The sequence below is a fragment of the Cyclopterus lumpus genome, chromosome 12 (assembly GCF_009769545.1).
Source record: "Cyclopterus lumpus isolate fCycLum1 chromosome 12, fCycLum1.pri, whole genome shotgun sequence".
Classification (NCBI taxonomy): Eukaryota; Metazoa; Chordata; class Actinopteri; order Perciformes; family Cyclopteridae; genus Cyclopterus; species Cyclopterus lumpus.
In genome coordinates, this window is record NC_046977.1 from 6,633,653 (window position 1) to 6,655,267 (window position 21,615).

Below are 21,615 nucleotides of genomic sequence, written 5' to 3' on the forward strand. Positions count from 1 at the left end.
ACCTTGAGAAACTCCAACTCTGCCTCAGAGTCAGACGCTCCATAGTAGTTGCTGTGAAGCTTCGGCAGCTCCTCCTTGATGGTCGTCTGGTCCACTTTATCCAGGACGGACACCGGGACGTAGTGCTCCAGTCTGAAGTAGGTCTTCCCATGGAGCTGAGGCACAGAGATTAAAAGGATTATTTTTCCATTTGTCATTTCATGAAGGTTGCCTTATTGCCTGCTTCTAAACAAATGCAGTAGAATGATATTATTTTGCACTTTCACAGAGTAACATCTTGTAACCAAATTCATCCCTGAACATAATGACCTAATATTAAGTTTCTGAATTGTAATCCTTTAAAAACAGGTTTGTTTGCATAATGCCAAAGTTGTTTTTATGAAAACAAAACAAACATCAAAATTGAATAATTTTCTGTTTACTAAATGGCCGGGCTTGTTGTATATGTCGATAATCAGTAAAATTGCATCAACCACTGCAGTTCTTCATAATACAGCAGAAATAACCCATGTGGAAACCAGGAAAATAGTATGCCACAAAAGGCAAACATGTGAAATGGCTCAATTTTGTGGAAAATTGTAAAAACCAGGGATCGAAAGCATGATATTATGCTGTAATGGCCGTGGGATCACCAATTGTGGGTTTTAATGGGGGTCATAATTGTCATTAAGGTTCTGACTGTCTGTATGTTGGCTGCACAGTTTGCACAGACTTATAAGAGCGGAAGAGCGCCGACATTTGGAAAAATCAACTTGAACCCATGACAACATATTCCATATGCATGTTGAAATGAAAAAGACCCAAAAGCTCCCAGCAATGCATAAGAGTTAACGAGACCCATATTCAACTTCATAAAACTTTGTTTGTTAAATGTTTTACAAAAGAGATCTTTAGCCCTATATTTAGAAATAATTTCTAATATATACAATAATAAAAACATAGACATGATGATTACATAATTTCACAATTCAGTTTAAACCAGTAGTTTAAGTGTTGTTAGCTGACTGATAACACATAAATGTATTAAAGAGATTCGGTACCTCAGGTTGGTAGTCACTAAATTCAGCCTGCAGTGCCAGTGAAGCCAACAGCATGGCGTTGTCTGTGTCACAGCGCATCCTCTCCTCCAAGATATCCTTCCTCAGCTGTAAGTAGCACTGATGTTTGGTCATAGCGTGCCTGTTATACACAGGAGAAAACAGACATTTTGGGATATCTCAAACGTGATATGCTATCACATGGGTCTATTGTTCTGTAACAATGAAACTTGCGTCACTTCGGGCTCCACCTACAAAAACACATACTCACTGTATGAGGTTGACGTCATCAATGAAGAACTTGATGCGCAAGAAAAGATTGAAAGGCACATCAGATTTCTTCTTCTTAGGATCCTCCTTCCATCCCTCTGGGGCCACTTTGGACAGTTTGGCATCCGGCTCAACAAAGAAAAACTCATCATCTGTGTATGTGTGATTTTTAAGAGCGGTGAGAGGAAATTAATCAGCACCGTCTGTCCACTTGCAGCAACATTTTGCATCTTCAAGGAGACATCGGGTGTAGAAAATGTATTAACATGGAAATAGTGTGAACCTCTGCAATACAAACTAATCAAACCACATCTCATATGCTTGAGATGTGCTCTCAAAAGTTGTATACTTCATATTTAAGGAGGGGAAAATGTTCTCTATAATGAGTATGCAATTTCAAAAGGTCTTCCATGAGCAACACTAGATTCCTGGAATGTATTCTTTAGGGAGAGAGATGGTTTTAAAAAGAGGTCAACGTGGATCAGTATTGGAGCAAACACTGGTAACTAATAACAACCATGCTACGGTAACTACAGAACCACAAACATTACCTCTGAGGTATGCGAGGCCGAAGAGATGGTGCTCCACCAGCCCTATGTGGGCAACCACCATATCAAGAACGTCTTTACAAACTGCCTTGATGTCACAGCTCAGCTCCAGCTTTTGGCCATTCAGCAGCACCACACCGACCTTCCTCTGCACTTCCTCCACCTTGCCACGCTTCTTGTTGGCAGAGAAAAAAAGAGAGGAAGGATTAGAGAATTGCAAATGAGCTATAAACCAGTTTCTGTCAACATCATGGATAATATTTTGGCTTAAAAAAAAAAAAAAAAGGTGGCATTAAGACATCCTCACCATTATTGAAGAGGGGACAGATAAGGCAACACAGGGCTCACTGGCCATCTTCACAAACTCAGGCCCATGGAAGTTCTGTCATTGGTGTCAAGATAAAAAGGAATCGTCAAAGAGGGAAACATTTAATATATAATAATAAAGATAATTTTCAACCTGAGCCTTCTTTACATATATATTATCTAGCTGTTATGACAACTGATTGTTCAACGTGCTTATTTGTCATCAATAAATTACAATACAAAAACATCTGCGACACACAAAACCAAACACTTTCTGTCTACACAAACACTCACACTGCAGGTTCAAGCCTGTTTTTAATTGCCATTCTGAATCATGTGATGACGATCAACAGTATTTAAGGTTAACATCAGCAGATGTGTTGCCATGTTCACCATTTGAACACATTTTGTTACAGTGGGTGGGATACATTTAATTTATTATTTTCAGGAGTTGGCTGTGTCATTTGTGCTTGTGTTTATATATAAAGACCCAAATAACTAAAGTGAGCCTCAAAGTTGACATATTAAGTAATAAACACAGATCATCATTTAAATGCATATCCTGGAGTCTGTTAAGCCACGAAGAGCAAAAACCTTGGGTTTGCGAAGTGGTACAGAAGAGGTGAAGAGGGGGTCTCGAAGGTCGAGCATGGAGGTGCGATGTGGGGCCAGGGGGTCGTCTGTGGGGTAGAGGTTGGCCCTGGACAGCCTGCTGGCCAGGTGGGCCTGGAGCCGCTGCACCTCCTCCTCCTGCCTCTGGAGAAGCAGCTCTGCTCCAACCAGGCCTTCATCAGCTGCCCCCTCATACAGCCTGTGGGGAGAAGAGACAGGTTGGAGCCAGGAAAGATATCGTCAGAAAGCTGTTGCTTAATGTATGATTTTTTTTTATTTACTTCTTTTTCTGCTTTCTCCATGAAATAAATACACAAACATGATATCAGTCAACATGTTTATACACAAAAGGACACCAAATATGAGTCTTCTTTTAGTGTCAGGGGGAAACAAGTGCTCTGTTCTGTAGGACAGAGCGAAAACATGTTTTTTCTGTTCACGGGCAAAGCAACAGCAGGCAGCAGTTCTGTAATGCCAGAGATTAGAGAGATAGCGATTGTTGAATGTGGATGTCACATTAGATGACCTCACTAGCGAAGCATGGGGATTGAGCCTGCTGTGCCACACCAGCTGTGTTTGGCACAGAGGACCGAACATGACAGCATCATCATCGCTGGCTTCCCTGTTCTGTGGAGTGAGCAGATGCATACAAACACATTTGATTTCAAGACATACACACTCCTGTGCAGTGGGGCAGATGGTAAAATTCACATTCATGCCTGCTCCTTTTCAAGTCCTATAAAGCACCCCGCGATTCAACACTAGAGTTTGCAAACTTAAACTGGCTTGGAAATGAGCTCACACCTGAGCTACTGGAGCTAAGGGGTAGATTTCCATATGGATCAATTAAAAGGGACAGTTCACTCAAAAAAAAAAATATTTTGCCACTTAACTGTAGTGATATTTATCAATTACTTTTGATGAGTTGCCTAGTTTTGGCGCTGGAGTTGTCTGCCGACTCAAAGTAGTTACTATAGTTAAGACATGAAGTCTGTGAAATGTCTTGAGTGACCGGGTCAGGCTTTCTGGAAAGAAGCATTGCTGTTGAGTTTTTCAAACCAATCTTTTTGGCACTTTGATCAAAAGTGCCTTTTGTGAGAACTTAGATGAAAGCAGGACATTGTCTCTCTTCTTGGATACCAGGAAGGCAATGAGAAAAAAACCGAGACACGGTCTGTGTGTCGGATGAGAGCAGGGAGGGTGTCCGTCGAGATGTGTCTGTTTCCCCCCCCCCCCCCCCCCCCCCCAATTGTCACCAGGCATTTCCCACTCAGACAACAGGTAAAAGCAAAGGAATTCAGGGTGAACTGTCCATTTAACTGGTAGTTGTAGGTTGGCTGCTTAAGGGAGTAAACACAACACTGTGTTACATTGTTTGTTAAATATAGAAATGTGTGCGTTACCTGTGCCTGTGTGTGTTGTGACCCGTCAGCGACAGGGCATCATGTTCAGAGGAAAGTGCCAGCTGGGAGCTAAACCTTCTGACCTCGCTGGGTTTCTTAGCTGAAAGGGACATGGCAGTATTAGACACAGACACACACACACAACTTTGAATAAATATATATATATATTTTCTTTTATTATATATCTTTTACCTTGTCTGTAGTCTAGATCAGAGGAGGTCACTGAGGGGCTTTCACTGGATGAACTGTAATCACTGTGGTACCTCTGTTGGTTGTGAACTGGGTCTGGGAAGAGAAAGACCATAAGCCCAGCTTTTAAAAAGAATATAATATGAACACTAACATAAGAGAATGTCTGCCAGATGATGAAAGTGATCACATTTAAACTTCATGCACAAGAGACAACTTAGACATGGTTATATGGACTTGTTTTGTTTGGGGGACGGATTCTGAATTGAAGCCGTTTACAGGGAATTTGCATTACTTAAGATGTTGTGTACAAACAATTGACGTTTTAATCCTACTGAAACAGATAGCAACCCTTAGACTGAGACACACAAATCAGGAATTAGTCATGCTGTTGGTAAACACTCCTTACGAAAAGGCATATGTAACTACACTGAAAAGCATCTTCAGCACAAGTGTATCCATGCACGCCTCCTGTCGGGTCAGAGAGCTTTTTGTTGAGGGCGTGATCTGTTGTCTTGCTTCAGTCGGTGAACCGAAGCAAGTACAGACCAGCTCACCGTAATTATTTACTCGCTTGATCTGTAGCAAATCAGAAAAACACCGTAAAAATGTTCACACAGGATCCTGACGCAACGTGTCATGCGTTTCTCCGCTTATATAGAACACGGAACTTGAAAGTCCTGCTCTGCGGCATCAGCTCCTGGAAGGAATGACGTTCTCTCGTCATCGCTCAGGCAGTTTAGTTCAGAAGAGTTGCGCAGTAAAAACATCTCTTTGTGATGATGCGTGCCTTACATATATGGCATAAGTATAAACATCGTGGCCCAGCAGCAACTTTAATCTTACTATGAAAGAAAGGGAGCGGTCAAAATAGATTTCCATCTTTCGCTGGATAGTGAGTCATGAGAGAGCATCCGCATGAAAGAGGTACAAAGAGGAACGGTGTCTTTTACAGCAATTCACCTTCTTAGATTCCCCAATTCAAGTCCAAAAAACACCCAGTTTGCATCCGCATTGCCACATATAAAACATGCACAGATACCCAAATACGTGCCATGTTGCTACATGTGCAGTCATGAATTATTCTGGAGAATGTAATTACAGCTTGGCAGGGCAGGGAAATATAAACAGGATAAAACATTTGTGAATTTAGTTATTATGTGCTACTTATTTTTGCAAAGACAATTAAAAGACAACAAAAGAGAATAAATACCCAGCAGCATTTAATTAATTCACTATCCATTAAACTCAACAAAAGAACATGAACCTTACCATTAAAATCATCGACAGTTAGAGGAAGGTGAGTGTTCTAGACGTGGCAAACATAAAGCAATAGATCGCAAACAATAAAGCAAAAAAACTATTTGTTGAAGATCAATTTGAGTTAGGCTGTCTGGGTGTGACACTGAGTGTTGTTTTAATGTAAAAGTAATACATTTTTGAGGGTGTAATTTGCACTTATACGTAAAAAAAACCTTTTATAAACACAGCTGAAATACCAGTACCCAGCCTACCTTATATAATAGAGTGCAGGGGTAATTATATTGCTTTCCATTATGCTGCACATTGAGTGCACAAGAACCGTAAATGTAACTCCTGTGAGTAACTTCAATCTGTGTACAAAGACTTCTGGTCAATCATAATTAACCTGCGGGTGAATGAGCATATTTAGAGAAATCCCAAATAAACATGGGTTCAACATGTCATCAAGTACCAAAAAACACCCACTGCCCCTCAAAGCGCCGAGGGGAAAGAGAGACGGAGAGCGTCACAGCTCATTAGAGAGATGTACAGCGATATCTTGAAGGCCATTTTGAATGTTTCGCTAAGTGAGCGAGGAGGCAGAGCGGTTAGATAAGGGTTAGGGTCGACTCCTCAATGATTGCTAGTGTTTCAGGAGATATATATATATATATATATATATATATATATATATATATATATATATATATATATATATATATATATATATATATATATTCATTCCTCTCCCACCTAAAAAGAAGTACAGTCGGTGAGTAGCAAGCATGCACACATACATTCACAGAAGACAATGAAACTAGAAAGTGAGGAGCATTTCAGTAACTGTCTGCAGGTTTTAGTATAATTAAATCCTTAATGTGAGGCTTAAAGAGTAAAGATGGATCCATTCATAGTTTAATGCTCCAGCTGACTCCTATCATGCTCTCTCGGCTCGATCATGTCTTTTTCTCCATGTCCATACATATTTTTTAAATGGAAGAGCATCATTTCCTGGTAAAACCGAATGCAACCTGCATGCATCTCCTGTCTTCTCTCTACTTCCTTCACCTTCACCTTATCCTCTCATTTCCTTTTCCCACATCCCTGTTCCTCTTTCCCCTCTCGTTGATTCCTTGCAGAACAGACACTTCAGCATGGTGTGAGTACACAAACAGATTCTGTCGGCTGTGGCCTTTTGGGGTGTTCAAGCTGAGAAGACACACAAACTCAGACTGTGAGGTTATTCAAAGTCTGGTGGTCCCACAGAGAAAGACATAACTTCCTTTAAAGCATAGACTAAAAATGGATAATAGCTTACAGAAACCCGCCAAGTTAACATGACTCAGAAGAAAAACACAGAAAAACGTTCAAGTGCATATAGTGAAAAAAAATGAAAAAAAGGCAACCCAATGGAAAATATGTCTATTCATAACTTTTCTACTCAGTTTGTGACCCTTTATTGTGCTTGTTTTCTACATTATGCATAATGTAAAATAGATCATAAATAAACCTAATGGTCAAATGTATTTTTTATTTTTTATAAACGCCTTAAAAAAAACTATAATTCTTTCCTGCCGCAACACTTTCGACACAAAATGTGCGGTTTGGTTTGCTTTCGCTGAACACCTCCCTTTCCCCTGAGGCAGATGTGTTCTGTATTGTTGTCCAAGCTGGACCCAATCCGGTCCAAAGCCACATGACCCGCCGCTCGCTAAGTGCCGGAAAAGTCCAATAATGTTTGGAATTCCCTCATCCGCTACGCATGACTTCAATTACAGCCTCTTTCTACCGATTGAAGCACCTTGGTATCAAGAGGAGGGGGCGAGACATAGGGGACCAGGTATAAACATGCCCATGCACACACACACACAGGCATGCGCGCACACACAATGTTTAGTTATGTTCATGTAATACATATTCAGTTGAACATGATTTGCGAATGCACACACACACACACACACACACACACACACGGACGGGCAGAGAACCAGTGTGTAACTGGGTGAAACCTGAGAGCACTGACCACTGCTGCGCCATCACTTTCCTGCAGAAAAGAACAGAAAAAAGTAAGAGCAAAAGAAAGAAAAGGAGGTCTCTGCCAAATCACTTATTCACAACGCCCTGCAAATGGTCTGCGCTCAATTAGGCCCCATTCATACTGTAGCGAAACAGCTCTGGGATGGAATACAAAAATAGTTTGGCTCAGTCGACCTCAGTCTTATTTTGATGGGAGTTAACATTCCTTTGAATCAGCATAGTGTCTAACATCAACCTTGATTTAATATCAATTGGAAGCTATAGACACAAAAAATACCCAGAGATAATCCTCTGAATTTAACATAGCGCACGCACACACACACACAAATGCAGGTATTCAAAATCTTTTTGTGAGCATGCGGACCTCCACAACATGTTTTACCAGTTTGACCTCCCAACACATATTCTGTGTCCTATTGAGCATATCAGCTCTTTTAACAATAACAAGGCTGAAATGCTGCAATCAGATAATTCTTAAATATAATATTAATCTATCCATCTCCCTCTCTCTCAATTCAATTTAAATAAATTAAATTCAGTTCAATTAAATGTCACTTTAAAGTTTCCAAAAACAATGTTGCCCCTGCATTAAGACACAAAAATAGACACAATATGTTTAGCATGAAAAGTAACACAACAATAACACAACATTACAACTGTATTATAATAATTAATCATTGAGAGGTCGTTAAACTCTTTTAAATCTGGGATTATTTTCATTTACATAGTCATTTTTGGAGTAATGAATTGTGTGCACTCAGCTAAAAGTCCCCACTGGGATACGAGTACAAGTACAAGTACACACACACACAAGCTCTGCTCCTCTCTTCACACTGTCATGTGAAATAGAAAATGTCAAGCTCCTCTGATTACAATCAGCAACAAGAAAAAGGGGAAGGGAAAGGAAAGGAAGGCAGGACTTGCCACAGCTGAGGAGAAGAATGCTGTTGGTTGACGACTTGGTCAGCATTAAAAATTAGCAAACCAGAAAAGCAGGGAGGCTGGAGGGTTTGAGGGAGCTGAAGAGTGGGAAGTATGGGAAACCAGCTGAAGGAGGAAAGAGAAGAAGAGGTAGAAGACAAGCGTTTATGATCCGAAACCATTCATCCCTCATGCTCCTCCACGGTTCCCAGATGGCCAGCAGACCCACGTAACCACTTGTGACCCCAGATATAAAACTCTGCCGATGGAGACTTTACTAAGAATAAGCTCCCGAGGTAAACGTAAAGCTCTTGCGGCTGACTGCTGAGGCGTTTAACAATTGCGTTGTGTGTGCTCGGTCTAAGCATGCGATTATAACAAAGATTGTTTTTTTGGAGTACGTAAATACCTTGCATGTGTGCTTATGGTTGTGTGTTTGAAGTCATATGTGTGGGAAAAAAAGAGAAAGGGACTTTGCTATACAGCATGTGTGTGTGACAGTTAGCAGCGGGCACGAATTAAGCTGGCCTGTAATTACAATCAGCCATTTGGAAACCTCTGTCCCACTGACTCATACATTCTGTCTAAACACTGCCGCACAGCCACCGCCAACAGTATTCTGTTGGAGCCAGCACCCTGCTCCGACCCCACACGGTAGTTACAGATGTACACACAACCTGTAACTAGTCCGGGTGTCTGTCTGCTCACGTCATCCCGGCGCTGTCACATTTTCTCCTCTCGCATTCGCCCGGCTGATGGCGGTCTCCCAGCAGCCTTTCACCCAAGCAGCTGTAACCCCCGTTTCAATGCCTAATGAATGCATTTTACCACCCAGTTTGACATTTCCCTATGTATCTTAAGGACACAGCCTGCACCTTGAATGACTATGTTTTACTCAAGATGTAATTCATCGCCTACATAGCAGACTAAAGCTCGTAATTGTGGGCCACATCACACATAACATCCATGTGGTTTCATTAAATGTCCACCCACTCATGTTCTGACAAAGCACCAGCACAAGCTCCAACCTGCGTCCAAAATTCTATTATCCTGCATTATTTATGATCAGGTGAAGACAGGAAAAACAAAAAACGTCAGAGACAAAAGATCTGAATGAAGCCGTGGTTACAAAAAACGATCTTTACACACCTAATACTAAAAGAAAATCAATGAGGATCAAAAGCTAGGTCGTGCACAGTAAGAATCCGGTTATGCAAGGAAAGAACTAGTTGGGGGATACTACGTGTTCAGTGTGAACACGTAGTATCCCCCAACAGTGTGAGCAAATATTGTTCATAGTGGTTCTGAACGGCCGTCATGGAGAGACGGTGATATGGGAGACTTGATATTGTTTAAATAGGAGGAATACAGCTCACATTTTAGACAGTTCCTCCTGGAAGGCGTTCATAGTTTGCACTCAGTCTTACTCCGTGAAAGAAGAGTTTGATAGACATGGTCAAACCTCAACAATTCATCTGAAATAGCACACTGGCGCTTTAAGAGACTTTGTACATCTAACACAGAATTCTTCAAACACATAACACTCAATATTCAACCCGGAGGACTCGAATAGAAAACTTAAGAACACATTTATCTCAGTGTTGGGAAAGAAAGCAACTGTACATTTATACTGCACTTTAATGTTAAGAAAGTATACTCACCATCCACTGCTTGCCTTAGCACCTGAAGTTTCCTCTGTCTCTCCTTTATCCTGTCATAGGCGCCGGTGAGACCCGAGCCCACCGACAGGGCCGAGTGGTGATGAGGCTTCCTACTCTTCAGCCCACCAAACTCAGAGAAGGGAGAATCCCTCTCCCTGGATGCCCACAAGGGAGATTTGTGCCTGCCTATGGAGTGCGTACTTATGGCACTGCTGCCCCTCCGTGCATCTTCCAAGGCCCCAAAACGAAGAGCCTCTGGGTCAATGCAAGCCAAGTCCACAGAGGAAGCCCAGTTCTTCCTTGCCTGACCAGGGCCCAAGTCCACACTGTGGAAGGGTAAAGATCTCCGGTCCAGTTCCACGGGACGGCCCTTTTGCTGGGGGTGAAGGGGGTGCAGATAGGGATAAGAGTGCTGGTGTTGGATCGAGGGGGGTTTGGGGTAGAATTCCGTGGGGGATTCAGAGTTGGGCCGATGGTAAGACGGGGGATACTGTAGGACTGCCCCCTCTTCCCTCTTCAACAGTTCCTGGATTGGCAGAGAGCCCATGGATCGACTGAGGCCTCGATTAAGTGACGTCTGCTCCTGACTCCTGGCTCTGTAGCGCTCCAGAACCCTGGGGGCGGCACTCCTCCCTGAGAACCAGAGAGAACCAAACATGTTAATGACCTACGAGCAGAAGCTCACGCTGCCAGAACTCAAGCTACTACTACCAAATCTTCATCGCCTAATATTGTTCTCCTCCTCCTATATGAGGTAGAAATAAACGATCCTACGAACTTCTGTTTCCATTTTAAAATAATATGCTAAAATACCAGTCCAAAGCATCTAATTTATTCTGTTGATTTAGTCGGTAGTTGTATGATAAAATATATTGGTAGGATGAGGGTTAAATGGTTTAAGTGCCACAGAATAATTTTGTGAATGTTGACAACACCTTAAAAATCATTATAATCTCTGTTTGTTTGAAGTAAAGCTGAATTAATTGTCAGAGGAACAGCTTACACGCCCTGTGAATGTTAAGGAATTAAAGATGCGTACACACACGGCTCTCCTCCGGGATGTTGGAATGAATGAAACTGAATATCACGACATGTCATTTTACTTAACTGGCCTATTTCCAGAGTTGGGAAGTTGTGTGTGTGTGTGTGTGTGTGTGAGATATATATATATATATATATATATATATATATATATATATATATATATATACATACACACACACGTAGGTATACATCATGTCTGCAGATTTCGAACTCAGTCCTAACTAGAGATATCGTATATTGTACAACACTGTATGTTATGCTTGACAACCCTGACATAGTTCTAGTTAGAGGAATGGGATCGATGGTGTTAGAACCAAGTGACTTATTAAAAGGAACCTCCTTCTATCTTAAATTAACCTTAAATTCTAACAATAATGTGTTGTAATCTGAATCCAACTGAATTATTATGGTTATTTTCTGAATTCGATGGCATTTAATTAGAATTTGTAGCAGCAATGGGATGTTTCTGTTATACAACCCCAGTGGTGGAAATGTAGAAGCCAATGATGGCAAATCAAACTAATGAATTAGTAAAGTAAACATAAATATAGACAGCCAACATGCCCGTCTGTCATTTGTCTTTTTTTAAACTAAATATTGAATGTTGCTTTCTTTGACTGGCCATAACCTTTAAGTTTGCCTTTCCAAACAGGCCCAATGTAAACTGGTTCTTCTTTTAAAAAGGAGAAAGAGATAAACAGAAGCCAAACTAGTAGGCGCAAAAACAAGCGCAAGAGATGCAGAAATGAGTTGCAGAGGCAGACCTCAAGTCCTGTAAAACCTCTGCATGTGGTGGTTTAATCTACAAAGCATATGCTTGATCTTAACAGGGGGAAAGACATCAAAGACAGACAGGCTGTCTTCCAGGAACTCAGGGAAGCACAAAAAAAACAAAACAGGATGTCTTATATCTCAATGAAGTCAATTGTTACCACAAGTATTTCCGCAAATACTAGGACAGTCGTCATATAGACTATAGCAATGAAGCAGCGACGACATTAAATATCCCCCCCAAAAACAGAGACAATGATGGAGTTTCCCTGGCAGCCAGTTCAACTTGGAACTACTGGCGTAAAGGCGGGAGCTGCTCCTTGAGAAGAAAGGCTCTTAAGAACCGAATACTCTTTGCATGTACTTTCCCTAAGGCTGGCTGGTGCTCTACCAGGGAAACAAAGCACTGATACAAACAGCAGACCAGCAGCTTTACTGGTGACTCCAAAATATGCATCTGTAATCAATGCCATGCCGTGCTTACATAATCGGGACGACTGCCATGTCTGTGCTGCGCTCTCCTTTCCAATGGCCTGGAAAAGTGCCGGAGTTCTCTCAGAAACCACTGGGAGGATTTGGTCATATTTTCCTGAATTAAAATCGGAATCGAGGTTGCAGCGTGTTGTTCTCCCATCGACTTTCGAATTCTTTTCCACAAAGTCAGGGTGTGAGTGATGAATAGCATGACAACCAGAAACGGCATTTACATCTTATTCTCTCCACATGAAAGTACATTTACAGACAACGTCCAACCCATAAACAGTATCCTCCACTACACTCAATCATAACCTCCGTTTATCATTAGTGGGGAAGAACATAATATTCTCTCTTGACCCAATTATACATACTATTCTCATCATCTAAACAATCTAATCCAGCATCTAGGTTTCTTGAGCCAGACTTTGTGCCAGTCAACTGAAGCTTTTTTTTCATGAAGCGCTGGCATCCAAGAAATCTGAATCACTGAGTAAATAAAGAACTACTTCTACACCACAAAAATGGTCCATGGACAACACACCGAGCCAATACAACTCTTGGGTTTGACGTGTGTGTGTGTGTGTGTGTGTGTGTGTGTGTGTGTGTGTGTGTGTGCGTGCGTGCGTGTGTGTGTGAGTAAGTACAGCTCATCTTACCTGAGGGCAAGCCCTTTCCCCTAAGCCTCTCCCGAATCTCCTTACTCCGTTCCGGAAGAGACTCTCTATCAGTCAGCAGACCGTCCAGCTGTGAGAAAGATGACGACGAGTGGAAGCAAGAGAGAAAGAAAAACAAAGAGCGGGCGTGAAAAAAAAGCAGAGCAAGGAGGGGAGGAAAACATAAATAAACAGAAGTTAGAGGGTCATTCCCTCTGAGTCATCCATCCTGAAATCATGTTATATCAGCACAAGCCCCATTAACTTGTAACTTTCCCTTTACTAGGATACAGGAAGTGTGAGCCAATAAAAACAGAGACAGGAATGTTGTATTCGACCCACATGGGAAGAAAAAAAAAGAAGAAGAAGAAGAAGAAGAAGAAAAAAAACTGCTTACCTGGGAAAGACTGCCCAGTACCAACCGGACCAGTTTTCTGATATTAGAGAAGGGAGGGTCACAACTGGAGTTTCTTATGTGTTTGCTGCAGATGTCCAGCACCGTGCGCAGCGACATTCGACTCAATGTGACATCATCACACATGTTGAGTAGCAGGCTGTTCAGGTGTTCCCCCAACTTCATTGGCTGCAGAGCAAAGAGAAGGAAGGCCATTAACACACAAACAAGCTCCATTTGTATCCCTGAATCTGATATCTGTAATATTGTGTTGACTTCCATTATGGTCAGATAAGGAAGCAAACCTTGACAGCATGGCAGACCTATCACCTCTTTTAAATGTCCATCTACTACATGCCGTGTCTGTATTTATTCACACAAAGTGATGGTAAATACTCCTTTAAAAACATGGTAAAATTGGCTATTTTGGTGTCAGTGCACATTTTGCCAGAGTTTAATCAGTATCACCAAGATATCATACTTCTCTGAATAACCGTTAGATTTTTACTATGTGAAATAATAAAAACTACATTGGTTATATAAGTATTTTGAATAAATACACGTCAATGTCATGAGATTATCTTTATTCTCCTCACTTTGATGCCATTTTAGTGCACATTAAGTAAAGAAGGCAATAGATACCGAGATTTTGTAATGGATGTCGGTGTTGACACTTTTATTGTTTGTGACAAACGTTCCCATTAGCATTACTACAGCACCTCCTTCATGGATGAGTGCTAAGCTTGAGTGAGAGTCACGCCGTCTCTAACCTGTGGGCGGTACTTTCTCACAAACGTGAACGCAATGTTTTAAAACCTGGCCGAGATATGAACACATTGTGAACCAGATCATATCCAGAAGTCTTGGCAGATGCGAACACATTCCATCTTTTCTTTCCCAGTAGTATTTCGATACGGATCTCATTCTAAAAAGGTTCAACAAACAAATATAATGTCTGCTTTCAGTGTGTTTATGAGGCATTATTGAACTGTTGAACTCTTTTGAATTAACAGTACCAAGAATTATTAAAAGTTGTATTTTGGGAGACATGAGATTCCTGCACGGGTGCAGTGATGTCTGAGTAAGTTGCTTGAGCACTGTTTGATATACCCAATGGAGAGAAAGTTTAAAAAAATATAAAACAGAAAAGGCACAAATTACTTTAATTTAATTTAAAAATAATAAGGTCACTGACATGAGCCATCCTATTGTATGACCCTATCCATTTGGAAGGACGTATCTTTAGTATCGATTTACCTGACTTTGGGGGATCTCAAAGTCTGCTCCCCAGAACAGGGTCATCCCCAGAGAGTACATGTGCATCTGTGAAAAGAAATATCACGTAAGTTTCAGCAGCAGTTTTTGTACTTCCTTTAATCTGGGTCTCATAAGAAAGAAACATTGAACAAAAACAAGAGCGTAAAGCAATAGTGAGAACAAAGAGGACCATAGAGGTTGTGTTTCATTCAGATAATACTAAGCACTGAACCGTATTAATATAAGTCGGCCTGTGTGGAAGACAGATAAATAGACTAAAGCTGCAGCGTTGCTGAATTCATTCTTAGTTTTTCTGTTTTCCTCTCCTTATTACGCTTCACTTATAGCTTGTGAGAGAACTCACTTCCTCTGAATGTTGGGCTTGGTAGAGGAAAGAATAATTCAGGGATTGCCAAAGAACGCAACACAGCCTTCAAGGTCTTTCAGGAACAGACTTAAAGACACACTCACACTCTCAAGAAATGTGGAAATTAAAAAGCCACCCATTAAAAGCAACAATGACCCCACAAGTGTTGAAAAAGTGGAAGGAACATCATGGCACTTGCAGCTGACTTATATTTACCCACAGTCTCTGATAACAAGAGAAGCAGATTAGATTGTCTACACTGAAATAACAGGACCAGGCTGGAAACCCAACTTAGCACAAAACTGTGTTGAGGTCTGTGGGCCAGAGACGGGAATCCAGTCATGCAAGATTTTAGCTCCACCAGAGAGGAAGCGTCGAACAGAGGGGGTGGACATCAGTGCTCATATATAAGAAGCCGTGTATTGCAGGGTGTATAATTGATTACGACTTCAGTTCTGAATTTTCTGAGGTGCTGTGTTACTCAAGCAAGGATGTGTTTATATAAAACGCCTAATTGCCCTGTCACACCCCCACCTGTCACAAATAGACCTGAGAAGAATGTGGCAAGTTATCAAACATGGATGCAAATGTGCTATGAGGAAGGAAATGTATTTAAAACATTGTTTTGGTGAGGAACCCGGAATGTGAGCATGACCTGTTAACAAGAGTCCAAAGAGTAATTTTAAGGTAACCAATGGGCAACAGTAGAAGACTGGGTTCAAGCGGTACATCTCCAATACTTGGAATGAATGTAAAGTTAAAACCATAGAAATTAAATACAATATTCATATGATTTTTAAACTAACGTTCATCAATGGGATTTTGGTGAAGAAATAGAGCATTAACACCAGATTTAGGAACAGGTGATCAAACTCACCAATCAGCGAAGCATTAGAAGTTGTAGACTAAACAATATATATGATTGTAACCCATTTGACACCCATTATATGTTTTATAAATGTTTATACCTTCTCTATGTCAGATATGGAAGTCAAGGAGGCCCCTCCCAGGACCTCTGGTGCTGTGAAGGCTCTTAAATCCTGCTCGGTGACATACTCGTCCGTGAAGGAGATGTTGCCAGAGGGCATGAGCAGGAGGGACCAGGGAGAGATGATGAAGCCCATGTTTGTAGGGTCTGGAGAGGGAAACGGACAATTTAGCCACTTAGGATACATTCAGGATCCAAAACAAGAACAACACACACATTTTTGGACTTCAATTATTTAAATTCCCAGCCATTATCTCTCTCTCACACACTCACACACACACACACACACACGCAGTGTCTAAGTGAAATACTGTGTCTTCAAGCTCGATACTAGCAGCGAAATGTGTACAAGTATTTAAAGCCCGACTGCAGCAACTGTAGACGCATCCAACCACGGTAGTTTTTTGCCGTTTATGGAAAACTCGAGGTGATTGAAGTAAACAAAAACACATGTTGCTTCCTTAGCCTGCAAGAAAAATAAATAACTGTTGAGGCATAGAAGCAGAAAGGAATCGCTACACAGCGTAATTCTCTTTTCCTACAAAGCCACAGCCTGCGCTATGGTTAGAGAACGTTTTATAAATATACAGAGGAATGTTTGCGCAGCGCTGCAAAATTCTTTTCTTCGACTCCGAGAGAAGCAGCGAGACGAACAGAGGAACTGGATTTGAGGCACCAAATATCTGCTTTCAAAAGCTGGAATTTACTAAGTAAATATAAGTTTCCTGTTTAAAACTTGTGTGACGAGCTTACACAAAAGTAGAAGAGGTCACTAGATGTATCCAACGCAACACTTTTGCTCTCATGACCTGAGCTAATTTGTTTCTTGATGTATAAAACACTAAATCAACAAGTTCAATAAACTGCAGATAAAAGCATAAACCGACTATCCTAATAGAAAACCAAACAATTCAAAAACATGACTTGCACCATTTTATCCCAAAACATTGTCGTCTGCCTGTCTGATCAGCTGCTATCTGAGCTATATTTCGGAACTATTATACTAAGAGGCTATCTCAAACTGAAGTGTACCATGTATTCAATGCCACGGCAAACATGCCATTAGAGTGACAGGCTGGCAGATGTAGAGCAGTAGATAACATAGGCAGAGGACCAAACGGGAGCAGGTTGAGAGACAAACGGCAAAAAACATCTCCATTTCGGAAAACGCACATTTTTATTTGATTCGAGATATTTCACGAGGCACGAGGAGCGACTCCTGTAATAAATCAGAAATATTCACACATTGCCCGTTCAAACAAATCATTCTTATACAAACAAAAGGAACTGACCGCTACTGTTTACACACAGGGGGAAACAAAAACTGTTTTAGTGTCCGATAATGTGAGCCTATTCACAATGTCTGAAGAGTCATGTAAAGGTTCGCCGAGTCAATTGTACATCTGCCCTTTTCATAAATTAGGAAACCAATGTATGAAGTACGCTCGGACAGAGCAAAACAAACTACATCTAAAGTATGACGGCAAACGTTTCATCTGCTTCAACAAAACCAAAACATTGACTTCTCCATTACTTTTAATAGTTGAGCAGGATATCTTACAAATTATCTAACAAATTTAAGTTGAAACGGTATTAATCCACCCTTGTGGTTAACATACTTCTTTACATCGCTCAGTGACTCTATAATAGCTGGTTCCAACATCTGCTCTTCAAATTTTAGCTTCAGTCAGCAGTCTAAAACTGTACACATGAGAGGCCACAATTTACTCAGTATAGCTACACAACTACCCTCTGTCGGAAAAAGAGGGATGTCTTGACAATCACAATGTCTGCAGCACAATGTCATCTACATATTATTGAAAAGAAAAAAAAAAGTCAAGTATTTAGCCTTGCATTTCGTCTTTAATATGTTTAGATTACTTCATGGGGAATTTTCTGCACAATCTCTTGTTGTAAATGTGACCTCAACATAAGAGGCATATTTTACAGGCCACGCTGAAGAGATGGAATTCCTACATTATGCCAAGATCATCTGCAAGGAAACTGAAAGGTGAGGTCGAGCTGGTTTATGCGCACTACTAAATCGTGATACTGCTTCATGGAAATTCCCAGACCAATGGCAAACAGTTTAGATGACACAATTATTGCCAACACAATCAGGTGCATTGGAATTTCATACGAGGCAAGGCACCACACAGACCTTTTTAAACAATAAAGAGGGCACTGCGGTGTTGCTGAGTCACATCCTCTCCAGTGTCCCTGAAGCTAAACCTCCTTTAGTCACCCACTGCTGAAGTTTACTTTAGTTACAAAGACTCTCCTAAATTTGGCAGCCTTATCTCTTTTTGGCTTCAAGGGCAGTCACACGTATGGACACACATGACTCAGAAAACTTATTGCAACACAAAAAACTAAACTGCACAGTAACCAATTGTATTAGTGAGGCCGAACCAATATGCAACAGTCATGCTGACAATGAAATGCAATCTGACTGATCGCGACCAAAGTTTTCTTTAAATTGTGTGACTGAAATCTATCATTTACTTTTTACTTTTGATTTACACAGTGATGTGATGGATGTCAATCACTCCCATTGAGATCCCATCAATTTGTCAACACAAAATAGCACCTACAATTCATGGGAGCCAGATACCAGAAGATCTTTACACAGCCCCTTCATTTATTCAAAAATCTAAAGATTGACTGAATAGGCTGTGCAAGAAGGAAATGAGAAAATATGCAAGACAAATGATCTCTGTTTTGTGTGAATGTACAACAATTTCTAGGAAACATCTTTGCCCACTTGATTCCACGCATTCATACCTTTGTGAAAGAGTTCTTGGAGGCTCTCAGCACTCTGGCTGAGCACCGCCCAGACCTCCTCCTCCTGGAGCGGACCTCCTCGAACCTCCAAGGCTTCTGCCAGAGACACATGCATCTTCCCTGTGCGAGAGGAGAAAGAGGACAACTGACTTAAACCAGAAGATGATCACACACGGACATAAAACATAAGCTTCGACCATTAGGGCTATAATGCTTTCTCTTTATGATAGGCTGAATATATTTTTCCTTTTAACTCAGTTGAGAATTATAATCCTAACAAAAAAAGAAGGAATCCACACCCTACTTGCCCAGGCTAGCCCGAAAGTCTAAGATTAAAGCGTACAACATTGCCATATCACTACAATAACTCTGAGCATTCACTTTAACATCAACATTCTTCTCCCTTTCATGTCCTTGAACAAACTCCCACAGATGCACACACACAACACACAACACACAACCTCACTTTATTATTTGGGAGCCTTAACCAACTTATGGGGATTGAGATAGCAGCTTCCAATTGAAGTGGACACTAATCTAGAAAATCAAAACACCCCTCTTTTAGTGTGGCCTTGTAGAGCTGCTTGCTGCTCTACTAATAAGTAAGTACCGGCGCATCTGTTTTTTGATTACACGTCATGAAACAATAAATGGGTCAAGCTCGAACTAGGTAGTTTATATCATCAGCACCCAAGTCATGTCATGTCATATCTACAGGCAAAACATTAAGCTCATGTGACCCAGAGACTGGATGACAGAGCAAAAATAATACAGAAGTGTATTGTGTAAGCATATAAAGTAACTAGTATAACGAGTAACTCTGCCAACCGGTCATGACAGCATCCAAACTGTGTCATCACTTCCCTTGAGAAGCTGGTTAACATGGACTTCCCAAAGAGAGACCTGTGATCTCTGAGTAGGACAACTCAAATTCAGATTGATTGAGTCAATATGGAGATTTACAGTCATATGTAGTGTCTATAATATAAGTTGCATTCAGCCTTTTGTTGTGGTTTCACAGCCTAACCAGATTCTGCCTACACCGCTTAAGTCCATGAAACCTTCTTTGAAATTGAATAAGTAATTTCTGAAATGATCTTTCCTCATTCCTTGAATTATAAATGATACTACTATTGTAAATCACAATGCTGGCAACCTCCTGGTGTTAGTGAAAGCCTTTCCTCCACATGTTCTCCAGCCCAACAATCTAGACTTGAAAGACTTCACAATTTAGTGTGCCGCTTCTAAATGTCCCAATAATTAACAAAATGTAACACTGACAGACCATCATGGTTCAATACAACAAAACACTATATTAATGATACCATGACTAAAAATAAGTTTTGAACTTTGGCAGTCTATTTTTCCACTTGTTCCCCACATATTTGCGCAAACCCACATCAAACACAGCACGGGCTATATTAGGACGAGCCAGACAACAGCTTTTAAACAGGATTTTATAGATTAAAAACATAGCAAATGGAAACACAGGAAAAGATCAACCAACCATAACTCATGTCTGGGATGGTCATTACAAGTACAACAGTATATTTCATCAGCGTTCATTTTCTATAGTCCCGCTGCCCTAATAAACAACAACAACAATAACAACACATGTTTCTAAAGTATAGACACAAATTTCTGCTTTCTGTGATGTTTAGCTAACTGCACTTTACCTGTGGGCTTGGACTCCACCTGTGGCCTCAACGGACCACTTTTTTGATATTTGACGTTTATCTAAAGAAGTTAAAACGAAATATCAGCGACCATCACGGGAACAGTTGAGACGAGACAAGGCGCCAGTTTACCCAGACAGCTTGTTGGATGGTTGGCCAGCGTTTGAAACCCTCTTCCCCAACTTTTCAACACTGGAACTTTCTGAAACTGACAATCACAGTCATGCAGTGACTGGACGGGTCAGTCGATCACCAAAGTCATTGGGATGCATCATCCAGGAGCTGATAACTGTCTGTACTAAATCGTGCGCCAATCGATCCAATAGTTGGTGAGATATTAAAATCAGCACTAAAGTGGTGGACTGACCAACAGAGATGAACAGTGACATCCCTGAAGCGACATTGCTAGCTTGGCTCAAAAGGACCAAGTTTACTCAACATGAAAAGAAGCGATGCACCAGATTTGTTGTGTTTGGCATTATGAGCTATATTTAAGCATGTCACTCATCCATAAACTCTAAACATAAACTGGGTCAGCGGCCTCATTAATGTTGGGGCTTTTTATCTCTGAAAGCAATATGTGGAACAACGTCTGTTCCGCGAATCCGAGTTTGGAGAAGAGAGTTAATGTATAAGCATGTCACAGGCCTAAATGTTTATAAATGCAGGAATGTAGGTTAACCATTCTAGTCAATGGGAGGCGTGAAGTCTGAGGCGCAGTGGGTTACTACCCATCTTGCTCATTACCCATGAGAATGGGGAGAGCGGGTGCTGTGAAGACTGATTGTTTCGCACCCCTTGTTATTTCAACAGAGACCTACAGTGGAATGTTTTTTATCCGCGCTGAGGCTGCTGCGCAGGCCAGCTCCTCTCGCATTGGACTATGGTCCTGCTCATTATGGAGGGGGCTTAGGAGGCAGCGGCCCAAAACAGCGACAGCAGACAGCCCTCACCACTTCAGCGCCTCATTCTCTTTTT

At 41.1% G+C, this 21,615-nt stretch overlaps 1 protein-coding gene across 5 annotated transcripts in view; it reads right to left on the reverse strand.

Moving 5' to 3' along the window:
* The window catches only part of ptpn13 (protein tyrosine phosphatase non-receptor type 13), a 39,366-nt gene that overhangs the window by 15,189 nt on the left and 2,562 nt on the right, over positions 1–21,615 (reverse strand). For 4 of the 5 annotated variants that reach the window (XM_034546973.1, XM_034546971.1, XM_034546972.1 and 1 more), the window contains exons 2-15: positions 18,962–19,081; positions 16,158–16,324; positions 14,823–14,888; positions 13,569–13,754; positions 13,175–13,262; positions 10,227–10,859; positions 4,369–4,461; positions 4,177–4,276; positions 2,756–2,972; positions 2,163–2,237; positions 1,859–2,030; positions 1,309–1,459; positions 1,041–1,179; positions 3–155 (exon numbers count right to left, since the gene is read on the reverse strand). In XM_034546973.1, the coding sequence (XP_034402864.1) occupies positions 3–155; positions 1,041–1,179; positions 1,309–1,459; positions 1,859–2,030; positions 2,163–2,237; positions 2,756–2,972; positions 4,177–4,276; positions 4,369–4,461; positions 10,227–10,859; positions 13,175–13,262; positions 13,569–13,754; positions 14,823–14,888; positions 16,158–16,324; positions 18,962–19,076 (2,355 nt within the window). In that variant the 5' untranslated portion in view covers positions 19,077–19,081. The remainder of the gene's footprint in view (positions 1–2; positions 156–1,040; positions 1,180–1,308; positions 1,460–1,858; positions 2,031–2,162; positions 2,238–2,755; positions 2,973–4,176; positions 4,277–4,368; positions 4,462–10,226; positions 10,860–13,174; positions 13,263–13,568; positions 13,755–14,822; positions 14,889–16,157; positions 16,325–18,961; positions 19,082–21,615) is intronic. The other variant, XM_034546970.1, reaches the window with a different exon arrangement.